The 21,589-nt window shown below is 46.0% G+C and overlaps 1 protein-coding gene across 1 annotated transcript in view; it reads right to left on the bottom strand.

Moving 5' to 3' along the window:
* Positions 1-21,589, bottom strand: part of EXPH5 (exophilin 5) — a 159,067-nt gene that overhangs the window by 22,146 nt on the left and 115,332 nt on the right. The window contains exon 3 of the mRNA XM_063951596.1: positions 6,179-6,338. Coding sequence (XP_063807666.1) covers positions 6,179-6,338 — 160 coding nt within the window. The remainder of the gene's footprint in view (positions 1-6,178; positions 6,339-21,589) is intronic.

The following is a 21,589-nucleotide window of genomic DNA, read 5'->3' as shown; positions in this document are numbered from 1 at the left end:
CATGTCAACCTAGCACATGGCGACACAATGTCCATGTCGACATAGTGATCATGTCGATCTAATGCATGTCGTCCATACGTGGTCGACCCAATGTATATCGACCTAATGAACCACACCCCTCCCAGCGGTAGAATGCTGCTGTGAGTCCCACTGCCCCGACTTATAAGTTGCCATGGTTACCAGCGTAATGACTAGTAGACGCCTATATAAGCATCCCACATCATACTGTGCTGAGATAGATTATCCCATTTTTGACACTGTTACGTTATAAAGCTTTGTTTTGTGATGTGTTGCCATTTTATGCTGTTTTAATATTTTTTGTAAATGTTCTTTATCTGTAATTGATATATTGAAGAGCACTGTATTATTTATTAACTGTTACTAACAGCTCCCTCTAACGCTCCTCCCAGCCAATGCCGGCACTGATGCTGTACCGGGGTGTAGTATGGGGATCCCGACAGTCGGCATACTGAAGACCACCCGCTGTACCGCACTACCCCACCACAGTGTGTGCAGGTATAGCAATCTGCAGCATAAACTCTTCCCAATGACTTGGAGAAGCCAAAGCCCAGACATAAAATCAGTGGTTCCTGATAGGCGTCCACCCCTGCCTTCCAGCACTCAAAAGATTCTCTCTTTTTTATTTATTTTTAATTGAGAAGCTCTTGAGGGAACGGCAGTGACTCATACAACCTGTCAATCATCTCTGTGATCAGGTTCTTACTTGCACCAGTATGGATTGATCGCCATGTGCTGAGATGTCAAGAGCCAAATCCCAGGGCAGTTGCCTGTGATCACCAAGCAACGCAGACACCAGAAACACAACACACGGTCAGGACGTTACCTGTGTGCATATTTCCTAGGGTCTGACTGTGCCTGTCTTTAGCTACTTGTCTGTGAGACCTGCTAAGAATCACCAGGCAACTGTTATCAACTGGAACTCGCTTATTGTCAAATTCATTTCTAGATTTGTGTAGTTCCAAACATCAAATTGCTTTTCATAGATTGATCCTATGCAGTGCATCACTGATATTCTAACCTGGACAGTAATTGCATCACTCAGTCCACTCCTGAACCCGCCAGGCTGCAAACTGCAGACAGTTCTGTTTGTCAAGATATATAAATGTACAAATATACGGCATCTGAGCCTCTGTCATAAACCAGTGCCATGTTTACAGCACTGTTTATTATCCAGCAATTAACCTGTGCTTTGTCCATGACTTACTGTATCCTAGTTCTATGATACCAGAGTTGCATGCGCAGTTCCGACCCGATCGCTGCGACAAACTGCAGTGAGCGATCGGGTCGGAATGACAACCACTGTTGGGTGTACTTTTCTTTCTGGAGGGAAGCTTCAACCAAACCGCAGTGCGCCGGAGCATGGCAGCTTTCATTGCCTAGCGATCGCCTCTGAGACAGAGGCGGTCGCTGGGCGGGAGGGGGCAGAATGGCGGCGTTAAGTCGCCGTTTAGGGGGAGCAGTCCGGCCAACGCAGGTGTGGCCGGGCCGTTGGGGGGGCGGACCGCGGTGGCTGCATGACGTCTCACGCAGCCGCTGCAGGCAGCGACAATTAACTCCTGGCCTGCCGCAGGAGCTGCGCTGGCCGGGAGTTACTCCTCAAATACAAAGGCATCGCCGCTGTGCGATGCTTTTGTGCGGGGGTACGGGCGGCACTGACATGCGAGGCGGACTAGCCCTCTGCTGGACGTCCCCCCGCATGTCAGGGAAGATGATCTACATAGCTGTGCTAAATTTAGCATAGCTAAGATCAACTCGGAATGACCCCCAGTATGTATGGCGCTGCTTTCACTCTACCCTCTGGTACGTGACACGGGTATAAGACCCTCCGATCACTTTGTAATGTGATATATATTACTCTACTCTCCTGGTTTTCTTATGTGTCCTCTTACATCTCTGCTCTATGCACTGCAAGTTGCGTTTCACATAACACATGAGTGCCGTGTGACTCGTAGCGCAGAGCATCTTTTTTTTGCGTTTTTTTCCTACGGAAAAACACAAAAAAAGATGCTCAGCGCTATCACAGAAAATTCCCGTGGAAAAACGCAAAAAATCACAGCGGAAGAATGCAAAAAATGACACTTTGCGCTACCGAGTCCCACCACGGCATGGCGCGATTCTAAGGGCTGTTTAGCGTGACTGCAGCAAGGATGTAAGAGGACACATCTGTAGCTGGATGTTTTTTTGTCATTTACTTTATTTCCCCTTTATCCATATCACTATCACATAAAATGCAGCTGTAATGTTTGCAAATTATTCCAACAAACTTTTATTTTCCAAAAACAGTGAAAGGAAAAAAACCAAAAACATTTGACATACAGTACTCTCTACACAGGAAACAAGATGCATGTAGGCCTCCGGTTCCCATAGGCACAGATGTAGAACTCAACTGTGGCTGGTGCTAAATATTGTCCATATAAAACAACAAAGCCCTGGAGGGTGGACTCTGCTTCATGTGTCCATGTAGGAAAGAGTTATATAGGGAAACATGCTGAAAGGAAAATTGTCCCCAGATTATAAACAGGACATCATTTGGAGGCCTATTCATGAGGCAGTGAAAAGAGTGTAGAAATGAGCCAGTGGAGAAGTTGCCCATGGCAACCAATCAGCTGCTCTGTATAATTTTATAGTATGCAAATTATAAATGTCACTTCAATGCTGATTGGTTCTTCTCTACTGACTCGCTTCTTCACAGTTTTCACTGCTTCATGAATAGACCCCTTGGTCAGGCTCCGTGATTCCAGGCCAGACAACAAATAACAGAATGAGACATATTGGAGGTGGTAAGTGTTGGGGTGGAGTGCATCCTATAATGAGTATACTGCAGGCACAGTGGGTCTATATATCTGTGGATTAATCTCCCCCACGGTACAAATACAATAAATCTAAATGCACATACGTCTATTAAATGTCACTAAATCCAACAGTTACCGGACCGCGGGGGTCATTCTGACCCATTCGCTCACTGCTTTTTGTCGAAGCTGAGCGAACGGGTCCCTACTACGCATGCTCCGGCGCATGCCAGATATCCGAAGGCTATAGCAGGGCTGCGATCAGGCAGAGGCGATCGCTGCGCGGGAAGGGGCGGAACAGTGGCGTTTGGCTGCCATTTCGTGGGAGCGGGGTGGCCAACGCAGGCGTGGCCAAGCCGAACGGGGGGGCGGGCCGCATCGGCTGCGTGACTTCACACGCAGCCGCTGCAGGCCGGGGAGCGATGAGTAGCTCCCGGCCAGCACGCTAAAGCTGCGCTGGCCGGGAGCTACTCTTGAAGTGCAAAGGCATCGCTGCTGTGCGATGCCTTTGCACTTCTGCAGGAAGGGGGGGCGGCACTGACATGCGGGGCGGACTAGCCCTGTGCTGGGTGTCCCCCCGCATGTCAGTGTGAATGATCGTAGCGGTGCTAAATTTAGCACAGCTACGATCAACTTGGAATGGCCCCCCGTGTTTTATTTTATGGCAACAATGTGAAAGAAGACAAAACATACAGAATATTTATCCAACCAGTAATTACTGTAGGTGCTTACAGTAAATATATTTGAGTATGGTCCTTCAGCAATAGATAGGATAGGGAAGCAGTTAGCTTCCTGACGGATGGGATCCCAGCGGTCAATATACCGACGCCGGGATAACGAATGAGAACGTAATGCCAGCGTCCACATACCAACACCGCTTCGGATGCCTGCGTCATATTACCAACAGCCGACTTCCCGATCGCCCTCACAGCGGGATGCACTGGCATCATGCCGCGGAGGGGGGGGGGTGGGGGGGGTGTTAGGTTTGGGCAGGAGAAGGGGGGGGGGGGATAGGGTTAGGGAGCAGGGAGGGAGGGTAGTCACTTAGAAGGAGAGCATAGGGTTAGGCATTAAGTGGGGAGGGTTAGGTTTAGGCAGCGGGTATGGGATGGTTAGGGTTAGGCACCAACGGGGAGGGTTAGGGTTAGGCACCCAGAAGGGAGGGTTAGGGTAGGTAAAAGGTGATGATTAGGGGGCTGAATGAGGGGCTGTCGGGATTATGTCACTGTCGGTATACTGACAGCCGGCATCCCATTCATCTGCAAATTATACTGAACCCATATGATACATGTGCATAGTCTTATTTACACAAACATCTGGAGCAAAGTATGAAACAGAGGGGCAGATGTATTAAGCCTGGAGAAGTGATAAAGAAGTGATAAGTGGAAGGTGATAACGCACCAGCCAATCAGCTCCTAACTGTCATTTTTCAAACCAGTAATGACTGGCTGGTGCGTTATCACCTTGCACTTATCACTGCTTTATCACTTCTCCAGGCTTAATACATCTGCCCCAGAGGGTGATCATGTCAGTAAGGGTGAGCGAGCTTTTGTCAGTGCCAGAAATGGATGAGGCCAGCTTGCCTGTGGCTTCTATCAGTGTGTCCGGAGGAGAACTCTGTGCAAGAACGGATGATGGTCATCTTCTGTCTGCATTTACCAAAATGCCTGATAATAAATTAGCAATTTAGTTTTCATTATTATCAGGCTAGTTTTAAGCCAGTATTAGTGGTGTTGTCAGATATGACTGGTTACTGCAGGTTGTCTGGCCAGCGTATAAATAGCTGGGTGTATTTATACCTAAGTGCTGTGTCTGTAAGTGGAACTGGGAGCAAGATACTGATGGTATGCCGGCGCCCAGCATACCGGCGCCGGGATCCTGACCGCCGGCATACCGACAGCTGGGTGAGCGCAAATGAGCCCCTTGCGAGCACAGTGGCACGCTACGCTATTTATTCTCCCTCCAAGGGGGTCGTGGACCCCAAGAGGGAGTATAGTTGTCGGTATGCTAGGTGTCGGGATTCCGGCGCCGGTATACTGAGCGCCGGGATCCCAACAGCCGGCAAACTGAATACCACCCCTTAGAAATTAGATATAAAAAGGAAACCTCCCTCAATAACATGATTTGCAAACCATTGTCACTTCCTTTGGGGTTCTGGACTATAGATCTACATTGTCTAGGTTGACAGTCAATAGGACAACCCCACAAGGTCGACATGCATTAGGTCAATATTGACAAAAGGTCGATATGGACAAAAGGATGACCTATGAAAGTTCGACACTGGAAAAGGTCAACATAAACAAACGGTTGAAAGGTTCAAATGATTGACATGGCAATGGTCGACACACATATAGTCAACACATGTTTTTTGGGTTGTTTTTTCATGTTTTTGGACTTTTTCCATCCTTGACTATCCATGTCACAAATCATAACCTTTAGTAACCTTGTGTTAAGCGAAGCGAGACACCGTGCCCAAAGCGTGGTGAGCAAAGCAAGGCCACGAAGGGACGCATTTCTACAAATGGTGGTCCCAGATGAAAAAACTATCCACACTAACCCAAAAAATAAAAAAAAGTGTCGACCATTTTTGTGTAGACCATTGTCATGTCGACCTTTTGACCCTAACAACCTTTTGTCCATGTTGACCTCTTCCAGAGTCAACCTTTCATAGGTTGACCTTTTGTCCATGTCACCTGATGACTGTTGACCATTGTAGATCTTCTATACCACACTTCTTCCTTTGCTACTGGGATTTATTGGCTGCTAATCTGGACTGGCAGAACACATGGTTGGACGGTGACAATGACTGGATCCAACCACACAAATAGTGGGGCAGATGTATGAAGCCTGGAGAAGTGATAAAGCAGTGATAAGTGGAAGGTGATAATGTACCAGCCAATCAGCTCATAACTGTCATTTTTCAAACCCGCAATGATTGGCTGGTGCGTTATCATCTTCCACTTATCATTGCTTTATCACTTCTCCAGGCTTAATACATCTGCCCCACCTGTCCCTTATTATCCAACCCTTTCACCAATGCGTCCAAGGGTGAAATGCGTTACAATACCATAGTATATAAGCAAATGATCAGACCCATTTTTTGCACCTTAGATGTGCTCTTTGTGTGTGCTGTTACAAAGCATCGCTTACTATATGTGATGACAGTCTTCTATAACAGGAAAGCAACCAAAAAATATCAAAACTTACTCATAGCATGATCAAGAACACAATAACCAAACATCACTGCAGTAAAAGGAGAAGATGAATTAGCCATATTGCAGAGGGTAGCGCACACTCCTACTGGTAGTAAGGCTGGAAAAGGAGAATTACAGTATATTCGCTAGAACAGAAATAAAGACAACTTTTACCTCTCCGGCTGAGGTGGGGGTTTTATGTTTTGCTTTGAAGATTTCCTGAAGGAGAACAAGGACGAGAATGGGGAGCGAATCCTGAGGAACGACGGTCCAGAGCTGGAGGACTTTTGGGACTGAAAGTTTCTAGATGTTGTCATTCTAGAGGATTCAGACTCTGAAAGCACACAGCAGGGCTCGGTTACCACTTATCCACATAGAAAGTACATATAATCACAGGAAGGCGTTACAAGCTGTTATGTCCACACGGTCAGGGCAGGTGTAAGACACAACAAGAAGTCACACTTCTAGATAAAATACCCCCTCTCACAACCAGAACAGTCTGTATCCACGGCTGCGTCCGTTCACGGAACCTAACGTTAGAGTACAGCCTTCCTCCATGGTAATGCACGGTCACATGTGTAACATAAAGCGAGTCTGTGCCTGTGTGTGTGTGCACTGTGTGATACAGTGTTTATCATACAATCCGAATAGATGGGATCAAAGTACAAAGTATCTAGCTATAGTCAGAACAGATTATAAATTACCCAGGCACAGCGACGCACAATTCAGCTTCATTACACAGAAAGAAAATAACAAAAACGCACAATTCAGCTTCATTACACAGTAAGAAAATAACAAAAACCTTCAGGTACTATGCAGGTAGGAAGGTGCATAAAAGAAGAACTGAAAATTACATCTCTGTTCTATAAGTGGTGCTGGTAATGGTACCTTATTGTGTTGAATAAATTTGGTGATAACACACACACACACACACACACACACACACACACACACACACACACACGTAGCCAGAACTTTGCGGGCCCCATAGCAACATTTTGAAGGGACCCCCATCCCATGCTTCTAGAGAGACACTTCTCTGCAGCAGTTGTTCATTTTATGCCCTATATAGTGCGCTAGTTCATTTTCTGAACCATAGTAGAGCCTTATTTAATGTTATGCCCCATAGTAGGGGATGCGGTCAACATCCCGCTGGACGGGATCCCGGCGGTCGAAATACCGACCGCCACAATCCCGACATATTCTCCCTCTGTGGGTGTCCACGACACGCATAGAGGGAGAATATAATAGTGTGCCGAGCGTAGCGAGGCACCGTGCCCGCAGCATGGCGAGCGAAGCGAGCCTGCAAGGGGCTGCGTTCCGCTCGCCACCCCTGTCGGGATTGTGTGGTCGGGATTCCGGCGTCAGTATTTCGACCGCCGGGATCCCGTCCAGCGGGATTACGTACTGATCCCCATAGTAGTGCCCTAGTTTCTTTTATGAATCGCAGTAGTGCTTAAGTTCCTCCTATGTCACATTTCAGAGCTGCCAGTACACATTATGCCGCACAGTACCCCCAGTTCACATTATTATATATAGTGCTCCCCGTTCATATTGTGCCTCATTACAGGGCCCCGGTTCATATTATATAACATTAAAATGCCCTCCAGTTCATTTTATACCACACTACAATGAGATAGGTCCATGAGCATACCTAGATATATTGCAGGCCCCAAGGAAAAAGTTTGAAATTACCCCTACGTACGACCCAATGGCGAAAAATTTATATAACATGTAACTTTGACAGGGAAGATGGGCCCCTCTCAGCTCTGGGCCCCATAGCAGCTGCACTGCCTGCACCTATGGTAGCTACGCCCTTGCACACACACATTATATATAGATAGATAGATAGATAGATAGATAGATAGATAGATAGATAGATATATCTTTCTACGTAAAAACTAAATCTTATGTACCTATGCCGCTTAATGAGAAGTGTAATATGCTAAACTACTGTAGGTGTACTTTCTTTGTCATGTGTGTAAATATATTTATTCACTGAGGTGACATAACCCAAGGAATAAACTACATTGAAAATAATTTACTTCTAATTCTCTCTCTCTCTATATATATATTATACAGTATATTTATATATTATTATTTATATTATATATATATATATATATCTCCTCTTGGACATTATAACCTGGGGATAATATCAGGATTTTAGGATTAAAGCTATATGTAAATATTTCAGTAGGTTTTAAGCTGTACTATTATTAGCATCAGTATTTTTTTACTGTATACTGTACATGTGTTTGTTTATGCAGCCGACTGTTTTTTGTCTGAGAACTGTATGTGTATTTATTTAAATCCTGTCTGACTGATTTTTGTGAAAGGATGGTGTATTTTCTGCTATTCTTGAAGGCTACTCCAGGTGTCTTGAGGGAAGTAAATTGGTGGAAGGTGATTAAATGGACTCTACCTGGAGTTAACGTTTTACTATGCCTCTGACGAAGCTCCAGCGGGGCACAGGCGAGGGCTATGTATTTCCATGTACACGGATCCTCATTTATTCAGGTATGCTAGGTACTCTGATTTGGGATTAATAATACACAGGATTTAACCAAACACCTGCATTCAGGGTGACACTTGCATTCTTGTATAGAGGTCAGCAGGATAAGATAGCTCCAAGCGTGGGCGTTCCACATTGCATTTACCAAATGTATATAATATCATGCGTTCACAGTGCTAATTAGTTTTTTTAATTATCTGTTTATGAACTAAAGTTTTCTGGTATTTTATAAATAAATGGTATGACTTTTATCTCACACCGTCCATTTCTATAGTATTGTATTAATATTCTCCGCACAACCCTAGCGCTGCTTACCCTCAATGGGGGGAATTCAATTGTTTGAAAAGATGGTTGGGTGTCTGTTTTTTCCTGTCTATTAGATAGGAAAAAACAGACTCCCAACTGACTTTTCAAACAATTGAATACCCCCCAATGTGTCTAACTCACATAACAGAAGACCTGCTATCTTTGTGTAGTTACATTCTTTTTATTACCATAAGCAGGGGAAATGTAATCATTAGTGGTGTGCCCAGCTGCGTACCTATCCCACATATACAGAACCAGTAATATCACAAATCTCTATGGGGTGCGAGGGAAAAATAGTGATGTTACTAGCCGTGATGTGCTATTCTGGGACGACAATGTCGGACTGACACATGAAGGGCCCACCAGGGAATGCAGTGATAGGGGCCAATACTGAGCGGTGTGGCCAGTCTGCAGAAGGGGTGTGGCCAGCCTCCACAGAGGCTTGGCTCACCATTAAAGTGTGCATGGCCTGGGAGCCTTTAAAAATTATACAGTACTGTGTGTGTGTGTGTGTGTGTGTGTATATATATATATATATATATATATATATATATAATACTGCTAGTGCATGCATGGTAATGTTCCACATTAATAACAGCTGTGCACTGTGGAAAATACAACAAAGTTGTGTGCACAGTATGTACAACAGGGACGTGCAGTCAGGGGAGGCAGTGCCTCCCCTGTCATTCATGATTAAAATAATACAAAGAAGATACTTATGACACATATTCTGTGTCATAAGTATTTTATTTATATTATGTGAATCATTTTACAGTTTGAATTGATGTTAAAATGTATTTTGCGGCACCGAGAACGGTGCCTCCTGCTCTCCATTGTGATGGTCCGGAAGCAGGGGGCGGGCAGGGGGCAGGGACAAGCAGAGGGCTGTAAAAGCCCATTGAAAAAATGAATGGAAGCGGCACCTGTCCAAGTGCCGCTGAATAGCAGGGGCGTGCTTTCAGCGTATCTGACAGCATGCCCCTGTCACTGTTACTGCATCCGGCCATGAGCGTCATCAAGTGGGGTCTGCGGGGACCGACAGAACGGGACCCGGGTCTGCAGCTGAAAAGAGGAATAGTCTGCACGACTCTGCAGTGGCGCACACAGAGACGGAGACAGCTTTGTCTCCGTCTCAGCAAAAGCCGCGACCGCGATCGCGGATCTGCAGCAGCAAGAGAGAGCTAAGGAGCTCTCTGCTTATAGCATCTCCACCACTGCCACCCTTTCTGCTCCCAGCCCGAGATGGACTCTGTAAGTTTAAAGCCAATGTTTGTGTGTATTTGTATGTTTGCATGTAGTACAGTATGTCTGTGAGTTTGTGCAATTGTGTATGTACAGTATGTATTCATGTGTATGTGTTTGTGTATGAATATGTGCATGTACTGTATGTGTAATATATATATATATATATATAGAAGGCAAACAAGTCTGGCACTCACCCATGGGCAAAGTGAGCTACTGTAAGCTCCTGCTCCAGTGCCCTCCTCAACAAACACAGCGGTCTGCATATATGGAACGGAGAAACAATGGCGGCACTCTGGCGACTCGGTTAAAGATGTGTAGAAATAGTGCTGTTTATTCAACTTTTCGGGGTACAAGCCCCCGTCTTCAGGATACACTAACGGTTGTGTATCCTGAAGACGGGGGCTTGTACCCCGAAACGTTGAATAAACAGCACTATTTCTACACATCTTTAACCGAGTCTCCAGAGTGCCGCCATTGTTTCTCCGTTCTATCTATCTATCTATCTATCTATCTATCTATCTATCTATCTATCTATCTATCTATCTATCTATCTATCTATCTATCTATCTATAATTCTCCAAACGCGGCATGAACGGCACTCACAGGGTAGAACATATGAAAAAATGCTGGTATGTTTATTGATGTAACGTTTCGGAGCTACTGCTCCTTCTTCCAGACACCAGACAGAATTCTGTCACCTTTTCCCTGGCATCACCCACTGCTGTCACCCTCTCCCTGGCATCACCCTTCCCGCCACCCTCTCCCAGGCATCACTCACTGCTGTCACCCTCTCCCTGGTGACCCTCTCCCTGGCGTCACGCTCTTCCTGGCGTCACGCTCTTCCTGTCACATTCTGGCGTCACCCACTCCCTGTCACCCACTGCTTTCACCCTCTCTCTGGCGTCACCCTCTGCTGGCTATTTTGTTGTCCAGGACATCCATTAACTTAATAGCGCCACATCCACGGTGCTATTAAGTTAATGGAAGCCCTGGACAACAAAATTGCATTCATGTCCTCTTCCCACTCCCTTCCCCAGTCCCAAACACTAACTATTATTATTTTTTTTATAAAAATGTACAATATATCACAAGTATGATGAGCAGGCAGGCAGCAGGAATTGGCGGCATCGGACTGAGATGCAAATTAGTGGCGGAGGGCTGGGTCAGTTGATGGTGGGCGAGTTTGTAAACCACTGGCGGTGGCAGCGGGCATCGTCTCAGGGGCAGTAGCGGGCATAGGCTTGGCGGCGGTAGGGGTCATTGGCAGGATTCGGCAGACATTATGGCTGCAGTGCCTCACCAGCCACTGACCTCACCGCACGCCACTGATGTACAATATGTTTAATGTACAGTTCATGAGCACAGTCTGTATCCTGATACCTAGAGGGGTGGGCCCTCAGTCAGTGGGGCCCACCGGCAGAGCCGGCCCTAACCAATATGATGCCCTAGGCAAGATTTTGGCTGGTGCCCCCTAGCACCACCGCTGGTTCCGCCTCTGACCGTGCACCTCTTTCCCAGCACCATCACCCCTCACCCATAGCAGTCCTTATTTGGGTGTTTGTACCCCCTATATTTTAAATAGGAACAGTTCGCACATTTGGCGCACAGCCCAAAAAGGGGTGTGTTTTTGCTGGCAAGGGGCATGGCCACATAATAGTATCCCCAATTCCAATTACGCTTCCTTATTCACATTACACCACACCCTATTGCTCTTTATTCATATTAGACGACACAGTAGTGCCCTTTCTATACGCAACGCCACATAGTAAAGCACCTCATATACATAATGCAACACATTAGTAATGCATTTATACCCATAATTCCACACAGTAATGCCCCTTACACATTATTAATGTCCTTATAGACATAATGCGCCTTACACATTATGACAACCTTTATTAATGCCCTTTACACATAATGGCCCTCATTCCGAGTTGTTCGCTCGCAAGCGGATTTTAGCAGATTTGCTCATGCTAAGCCGCCGCCTACTGGGAGTGAATCTTAGCATCTTAAAATTGCGAACGATGTATTCGCAATATTGCGATTACACACCTCGTAGCAGTTTCTGAGTAGCTCCAGACTTACTCGGCATCTGCGATCAGTTCCGTGCTTGTCGTTCCTGGTTTGACGTCACAAACACACCCAGCGTTCGCCCAGACACTCCTCCGTTTCTCCGGCCACTCCTGCGTTTTTTCCGGAAACGGTAGCGTTTTTTCCCACACGCCCATAAAACGGCCTGTTTCCGCCCAGTAACACCCATTTCCTGTCAATCACATTACGATCGCCAGAACGATGAAAAAGCCGTGAGTAAAATTCCTAAGTGCATAGCAAATTTACTTGGCGCAGTCGCAGTGCGGACATTGCGCATGCGCATTAAGCGGAAAATCGCTGCGATGCGAAGATTTTTACCGAGCGAACAACTCGGAATGAGGGCCAATGTCCCTTACATATATGCCGCACATTATTAATGCCCTTATACACATAATGACATACATAGGGGTAAATTTACTAAGGTCCCGATTTTGACCGAGATGCCGTTTTTTCTTCAAAGTGTCATCTCGGTAATTTACTAAGCAATAATCACGGCAGTGATGAGGGCATTCGTAATTTTTTGGAAGTCCAACAAAAAAATTACGAATGAATACACCATCGGTCAAAACGCGGCTGTTTAACTATGAATCTCGGTAATTTACTAAGAAGTGCAAAGCAAAAAACAAACAAACACTGCCGTGAAAAATTACAACTCGTAAAAAAGTGCTAAAAAAAACAGACCTGCTTTTTTTTTCCGTGATTGGATAGGCATGCACGGATCCATGAGATCCGTGCATGTATATCAGTGGGAAGGGGTGGGAAAGTGGTTATTTTCCAAAAAAAAATTGCGTGGGGTCCCCCCTCCTAAGCATAACCAGCCTCGGGCTCTTTGAGCCGATCCTGGTTGCAGAAATATGGGGAAAAAATTGACAGAGGTTCCCCCATATTTAAGCAACCAGCATCGGGCTCTGCGCCTGGTCCTGGTTCCAAATATACGGGGGACAAAAAGAGTAGGGGTCCCCCGTATTTTTAAAACCAGCACCGGGCTCCACTAGCTGGACAGATAATGCCACAGCCGGGGGTCACTTTGATATAGTGCCCTGCGGCCGTGGCATCAAAAATCCAACTAGTCACCCCTGGCCGGGGTACCCTGGGGGAGTGGGGACCCCTTCAATCAAGGGGTCCCCCCCCCCCAGCCACCCAAGGGCCAGGGGTGAAGCCCGAGGCTGTCCCCCCCCCATCCAATGGGCTGCGGATGGGGAGGCTGATAGCCTTTTGTGATAATGAAAAGATATTGTTTTTAGTAGCAGTACTACAAGGCCCAGCAAGCCTCCCCCGCATGCTGGTACTTGGAGAACCACAAGTACCAGCATGCGACGGAAAAACGGGCCCGCTGGTACCTGTAGTACTACTACTAAAAAAATACCCAAAAAAAGACAAGACACACACACCGTGAAAGTAAAGATTTATTACATACATGCACACAAACATACATACTTACCTTATGTTCACACGAGGGTCTGTCCTCTTCTCCAGTAGAATCCAAGGGGTACCTGTTGAATAAATTCTACTCACCAGATCCCGGGTCCCAGGGTCCTCGGGGCATCCATTTGTAATCCACGTACTTGCATAAAATAAGAAAACGGAAAGCCGAGCCACGAACTGAAAGGGGCCCCATGTTTTCACATGGGACTCCTTTCCCCGAATGCCAGAAACCCACTCTGACTTCTGTCTAAGTGGGTTTCTTCAGCCAATCAGGGAGCGCTACGTTGTAGCACCCTCCTGATCGGCTGTGTGCTCCTGTACTGTCTGACAGGCGGCACACGGCAGTGTTACAATGTAGCGCCTATGCGCTCCATTGTAACCAATGGTGGGAACTTTCTGCTCAGCGGTGACGTCACTTTAGGTCAACCGCAGGGCAGAAAGTTCCCACCATTGGTTACAATGGAGCGCATAGGCGCTACATTGTAACACTGCCGTGTGCCGCCTGTCAGACAGTACAGGAGCACACAGCCGATCAGGAGGGTGCTACAACGTAGCGCTCCCTGATTGGCTGAAGAAACCCACTTAGACAGAAGTCAGAGTGGGTTTCTGGCATTCGGGGAAAGGAGTCCCATGTGAAAACATGGGGCCCCTTTCAGTTCGTGGCTCAGCTTTCCGTTTTCTTATTTTATGCAAGTACGTGGATTACAAATGGATGCCCCGAGGACCCTGGGACCCGGGATCTGGTGAGTAGAATTTATTCAACAGGTACCCCTTGGATTCTACTGGAGAAGAGGACAGACCCTCGTGTGAACATAAGGTAAGTATGTATGTTTGTGTGCATGTATGTAATAAATCTTTACTTTCACGGTGTGTGTGTCTTGTCTTTTTTTGGGTATTTTTTTAGTAGTAGTACTACAGGTACCAGCGGGCCCGTTTTTCCGTCGCATGCTGGTACTTGTGGTTCTCCAAGTACCAGCATGCGGGGGAGGCTTGCTGGGCCTTGTAGTACTGCTACTAAAAACAATATCTTTTCATTATCACAAAAGGCTATCAGCCTCCCCATCCGCAGCCCATTGGATGGGGGGGGGGACAGCCTCGGGCTTCACCCCTGGCCCTTGGGTGGCTGGGGGGGGGGACCCCTTGATTGAAGGGGTCCCCACTCCCCCAGGGTACCCCGGCCAGGGGTGACTAGTTGGATTTTTGATGCCACGGCCGCAGGGCACTATATCAAAGTGACCCCCGGCTGTGGCATTATCTGTCCAGCTAGTGGAGCCCGGTGCTGGTTTTAAAAATACGGGGGACCCCTACTCTTTTTGTCCCCCGTATTTTTGGAACCAGGACCAGGCGCAGAGCCCGATGCTGGTTGCTTAAATATGGGGGAACCCCTGTCAATTTTTCCCCCATATTTCTGCAACCAGGATCGGCTCAAAGAGCCCGAGGCTGGTTATGCTTAGGAGGGGGGACCCCACGCAATTTTTTGGGGGGATTTTACAGTGTTTAATTAAAAAATAAAAAAAAATAAATGAACCCCAGCACGGATCACACAGATCCGGCCGAGATTCATTGTAAAAAAGTCGGCAGTGTTTTGCTAATCACTGCCGTAAAAAACTGAAAAAAAAAAAACGAATGACATCGACATCGGAAAACCCGAAAAGGCAAAATACGGCAGCTTAGTAAATCCATCGTAACAAATTCAAAAAGTTGCAGTTTTACACTTTCGATGTCATTCGTGATTATTCTCCCACCAAATCGGGAGAATTACGAATCTTAGTAAATTTACCCCATAGTGTCCCCTACACATTTGCTGCACATTATTAGTGCACCTATACACATAATGACACACATAGTGCCCCCTACACATTTGTTGCACATTATTAGTGCCCCTATACACATAATGACACACATACAGCAGTATCCTGTTATACATATGCCGTACATTATTAATGCCCTTATACACATAATGACACACATAGTGCCCCATTACACATATGTTGCACATTATTAATGCATTTTTACATGACACACATAATGCTCCTTACACATATTCCGAACACTACTGCACAACCAACCCACTCACATGCACACAGCACTCACATTGCCACTAACACTGTGACCTCTGCCTCTATTTGGATACAGATGTGTCTTCATAAATCTTGCCTCAATGCTAATGTTGGGCACCTTTTTTTATGAAAATGCATCTTATTTGCATTGCTATGTGACTAGGATGCACAAGCAGCTTCTGTTGATTAAAATGATATGCAGCATGCATATATACTGTGTGAGACTGTGGGTGTATCTGCATATGAAATGCTACATACAGAATATAGGCATGCCGCATATCATTTTAATCAGCAGAAGCTGCTGATGCCCATAGGCATATCAAATGCCCTAGGCAATTGCCTAGTTTGCCTATGCCTATGGCCGGCTCTGCCCACCGGGGGATTTCACACAGCGAGCCAGTCCGGCCATGCAGAATGGTTAACTGAATTGCCCCATCGAGGTAATGCAAGGTGGACTCTGACCTCCCATCAGATACAAAATATATGCTGTAGTACAGGCATGTCCAAACTGCGGCCCTCCAGCTGTTGAGAAACTACACATCCCAGCATGCCCTGACACAGCTTTAGCATTCTCTGACAGCAAAACTGTGTCAGGGCATGCTGGGATATGTAGTTTCACAACAGCTGGAGGGCCGCAGTTTGGACATGCCTGTTGTAGTATGTGTGCGTGTATACTATACAACAATCAAGTATTTCAGTTCCTTCTGAATTGGGGATTTTCAAATCCATTCTACAAGTACTACTAACAGGTCAGGTTTTATTCAGGATGTCTTCAATCTTGCACAGGTGAATTCATTTATTTTGTTGGGTCAGTAATTATCGCACTTGTTTCCACAGACAGAAATTCTGAAAACATGGCCTGTTCTATAAGAATTTAAATTTCACAAGTTTATTTGAACAGAGTTGGGGGATGGTCCTTACACTAGAGAGAAGGAAAAGTAACAAACTCTTGAATAAAGGAAACGTGTGCTATTTCTTCCCAATGCATCAAATACACACTGTTGACGGGTTCCACTATTGCGCCTTCTGTCTCGGCTACGTTCCTGTGGCCAAAAATAAAGCGCACATTCTATTCTGTTCCCCAGCTGTTCTGCGTTGGGACCAGCATCCTGCCCGCGTGCTCCGCAAGCAGCATGTATCCATAGTAAGTACCCAGGAGGAATTACTCAGCGTATGCAGCAAAGTGGTGCTGCAGCAGCCACACACAGACCTGCGTTTCTGCAGCCACTCCACATCAGTGTTGCTAATTTAACAAGAAACTTCTGCCGGGGCCAATAAGAGCCTGTACTGGCAAAGCGTATATGCAGAGCGTAGGAGGGACCATTAGGCCGCAGGGCCCATACCAACCTCCCAGCAACAAAGCCTTTCAGAGCTTGATGGATTTAGGCCAGACGGCAGGCCCACTGAAAATAATGGGGCCTGCAGCATTCTGCATTAATTAGATGAATGCCTGAGATACCTCTGAGGTCTCCCGATTTAAATTTCCCCAAAAACAGATACCCCTTTCACACCACCGCAAAACCTGGGTTATGGCTCAGTATGTAAGGGTTCCCCAAAAACTAATTCAGGTCCAGTAACCCGAGAATCTAACCAGGAGACCCGAGTTACAGGGCAGTGTGAATGGGTAACCAAGGTCACCTGACCGGGGTCCCGTTAACACCCTATGGAGACCCAGCTCACCCCCATTTAGAGATGGAAGAGGAGAAACCCCAGCAATATCCCCGTTCCAACCTGCAGTGTGAACTGGTTTCAAGCCGCTGTGACATGGCTTGAAACCGTTTTTCCAGTGACCCAGGATTGCGGTGTGAAAGTGGTATAAAAAACATGTGCCTTAATCATGTGGAATTATCCATTATGCATGCTTTTGTCTTGATGGAAAGGCCCCTATATAGGAGGGGCAAACACAGCATGGAAAGCAAATAGGTTTAGAAAGAAATTAACCCCATTTTCTAACCAGTAAGTAAGAGACAGATTAAGACGTTATCCGGATGATAAGACGAAAGTGTCTACGTCGGCAGTCAATAGGTCGACATGCATTAGGTCGACAGGTACAAAGGATCGACAGATGAAAGGTCGACAGGTACACAAGATCGACATGACAATGGTCAACACACAAATGGTCGATACAACAATGGTCAACACACTTTTTGTGGGGGGGGGGGGTTTCATACAAGTTTTCCCAACTTTTGCCTGAGTGGGAATAAATAACCTTGCACGGAGCAAAGTGTGCCTGCGAGGATACACGTGTCTGCTGATTGTGGTCACATATGATGAAACATACAAATTGACATCCAAATAACTAAAGAAAAAACAAAAAACTTGTGTTGACCATTTCTGTGCCTGCACATGGGCCTCCTCCTCTCTAGAAGCCCCTGCCTGTCAACCTTACCCACGGTCTAACTTTTAACCTGTCGACCTCTAGTCTCTGTCGGCCTTTTGATCCCGTTGACCTAATGCACACCAACCATATGAGATTGACCTAATGACTGTCTACCTAAACCCTGTAGATCTATCATACCACACCCGATGAAGAAATAGTGTACAAATTAAAGGAGACAAGGGGAGGGGAAATACTGCAAATGACCTCTCTACACCCTGAATACTTGTCTCACACAATGGGGGATATTTATCAAAGTGTAGAGAGAGGTAAAGCACTAACCAATCAGCTCCTACCTATCACTTTTCAAAAACAGCCTGTGCAATAACAGAAGCTGATTGGTTGGTGCTGTATGTCTCGCTAACCTTTGATAAATATTCCCCATTATATGCAAACATCAGAAGAGGAAGTGAAAATATCAATCCCCGACTGGTTTGTTAGTAACACCTAATCGTCTGCAATCAGTGGCTACAGCTGATAGGAGATGACAGTGTAATTACAGCAGGTGTGGGTGGCTGTTCTTCCTTGCAGAACTCTACAGCTTATCACACTTTTACAGTCTGAATAATGTCTTCTTTTTCCATACCGAAGTCTAACCATCCCATGACGGTCCTATAATGCTCATACACTAAACCGTCTTTGTCAGACTTCTCTCAGCTTCTGCAAAATAAACATTCAATTTTCATTTCAGACGTGGAAACAACACAGGACTAACTCCCAGGTAGATGGACCGGCTCCCGACCAGGATGACGGAGCAGAGACCCGGCAAATTCCCGGATCACATGTCTGAAAGCGGCACTACTGGCGCCTTAAACCATAATTTAGCACTTCAAATCGATAAGTGCTGGTGACATTGCTGAGACAAGTGACCATTTGTGTCAATTGAGATGTAGAATATCCGTCCAGCCACAAATAGCTGCCTCCACTTCGTCTACAGCAGTTTCCCAAACTCCGCCATTACAGTCCAGATTTTAAGGATATCCATGCTTGAGCAGAGGTGACTTACTGTAATTAGTAACTCAGTCAAATTGATTTGACCATCTGGATTCAAGCATGGATATCCATAAAACCTGGACTGTAACAGCAGAATATGGGACACTCTGGAGGACAGTTATGACACGGTGACACACAGTTTTGCTTTGTACCAGCAGTGCTAACACTAGTACAAAGCACACAAAAAACCTCTAAGAACAAATGTTACGGCAGCATTTGCGTTTAATACACAGGGGGACATTTACTAAGCAGTGATAAGAGCGGAGAAGTGAGCCAGTGGAGAAGTCCCCATGGCAACCAATCAGCACTGAAGTAACATCCATAATTTGCATACTATAAAATGATACAGAGCTGCTGATTGGTTGATGGGGCAACTTCTCCACTGGCTCACTTTTCCGCTCTTATCACTGCTTAGTAAATGTCCCCAACAGTGTCACTGACACTTCTAATCAATTGTCACTGGATATGATCAGGGGTATTCAACATGGGACCCTCCAGGAGCTGTTGTGAGGCTACACATCCCAGCATGCCCTCTTACAAGTTTAGTATGCCCTAATAGCAAAACTGTGGCAGGGCATGCTGGGATGTGCAGTCCCACATCTGGAGGACTGCGTGTTGAATATTCCTGCTTAGAAGCTGCAATGAAGAAGCTTCTATTGGTTTCTACCTATGATGAGGCCTATCGTGGATGAAAACGCATGGGGTTAAACGTCACACACGGGATGGCCCATTTACCATAAATATCCTGCGTTTGGTAGAACTGTCCCGATTTTGGAAGAGACTGTCCTGCAGTCCCATGTTTAGGACATTAATCCAGATTTGTGAAGGGTTGGGAGGCTGCCGCATGCTGTTGTCAAAGTCAGAAAAATGTTTCTATACACATTGCCATATTTGCACCGCACACTGGTCTGCGCTGCGCATGCGTACGCTCTCCCGTGACGCACGGTATGCGTATTTACGGTAGGGTTTATGTAACCGTAGCGTGCGACTCATTCGTTACATATTTTCACAATTAATGTAGTTTGTAGACCATGGTCCCTTTGATAGATTCTGAAAGTTTGGTTAATATAGAATGTCCCTGAATGGAGGAATCCCTCCTTGTATTGTGCGAAGGGTCTAACAGGAATCATACAGCAGTGTTTGGTACCCATCGGAAGAGTATTTAATTAACAATATTCCGGTGTTGGTTTGGAGCGTATTAATCGCTCGTGCGGATAGTTATGGACATAAGAAGTTTATGTCCATTTCTATTATTTACTCATACTCAGGTATGCGGCGGGAAACCCAGTTTCCCACCCACCTGAGCTGTTGGAAATCGTCACAGCCCACCTGTATGAATCAACCTATGACCTTTTGTTATAATGCGGGGCCGAATTCCTTCGTCCAATGGACAATGGGATTGTAGGGACTATGAGATTGCATTGTGTGTGGGGCATAAATAGGCAGGCCGACCATATCCAACTTCACTCTCATCAACGGTTTTCTTGCTGATAATCGGGGGCTGGATATCGAGGCGCATGCGATCATACCCTTTGTGCGTAAGTTTCTCTCCGTAATCATATTGTCTTACTGTGAGCCAATCTCTCTCTCTCCGTCTCTCTCTCTCTCTCTCCCTTCTCTTTCTCTCGTATCTCCCATTGACTAGTATTGTATTGTATTAGATCAGCATAGTATTGTATTGTATTTCTTGTATAGTTATTCGGTTAGGAAGTCTCTGTTATATTGTAGTGTATCATTTGTACTGTGATTCTTTTTGCAAGTATAATAGTTATAATACAGATAATAGGCTTTGGACCCTAAACCAGTATCTGTGTATTTCCTATAGTTTTAAGTGTTCACTTGAGCGTCGGTGACGCTCAAGCAGCTTTGTAGTTAGTCAGGTTACACAAGGTTGCACTTACACCCTGTATTCACATTAAGGTATTCTGTGTATTTCATTGATAAAAGGTTTAGACATAAAGGTATAGCGTTGTGAGCGTCTGCGCCGCTGGTGATCTCCTCGTGGTCTCGAGCGTCCGCTACGCCATAGCGAATCGTTACTCTAGTCATCGCCAATAACGTGCTGTCCTGTGATCTCTGGGCCGTGAGCGAACGTGACGCTTGAGCGTCTCGCCTACGGCTAAGCGATCGTTACGCAACTAGCGTACCCTTACGGTACTTCTCAAGTAAATCGCGTACAGTGTTCTTAGACTTCATTAAGGGTTGTTTATACGACAAAAGATTTTAGCATTGTCAATTGGGGGCTCGTCCAGGATATACGTGTAAGTGACATATACGGTGGCTAGGGAGGCATCCCTGGTTAAATAATATTTGAGCATTAGAGTATAGCGGACCACAAGGTAACAAGACCAGGAGGTCACAAGGACAAGGCCAGGAGGTCACAAGGTACAAGAAGGTCCGCTATAAAGGTACAAGAAGCACAACCCCGGGGGTTGGTGCTAAAACCCATATAGGCCATTGGAAGCTCTGGCTGAAGGAATTCGCAGCCGCAATTTTCGATTCCATTGATCTCTCAGTACATAACAGGTAGTGCTTATGTACTGAACGATTGTACCGCACGTAATTGTGTACAG

The sequence above is a fragment of the Pseudophryne corroboree genome, chromosome 2 (assembly GCF_028390025.1).
Source record: "Pseudophryne corroboree isolate aPseCor3 chromosome 2, aPseCor3.hap2, whole genome shotgun sequence".
NCBI lineage: Eukaryota > Metazoa > Chordata > Amphibia > Anura > Myobatrachidae > Pseudophryne > Pseudophryne corroboree.
This window is presented reverse-complemented; position numbering and strand designations above follow the sequence as displayed.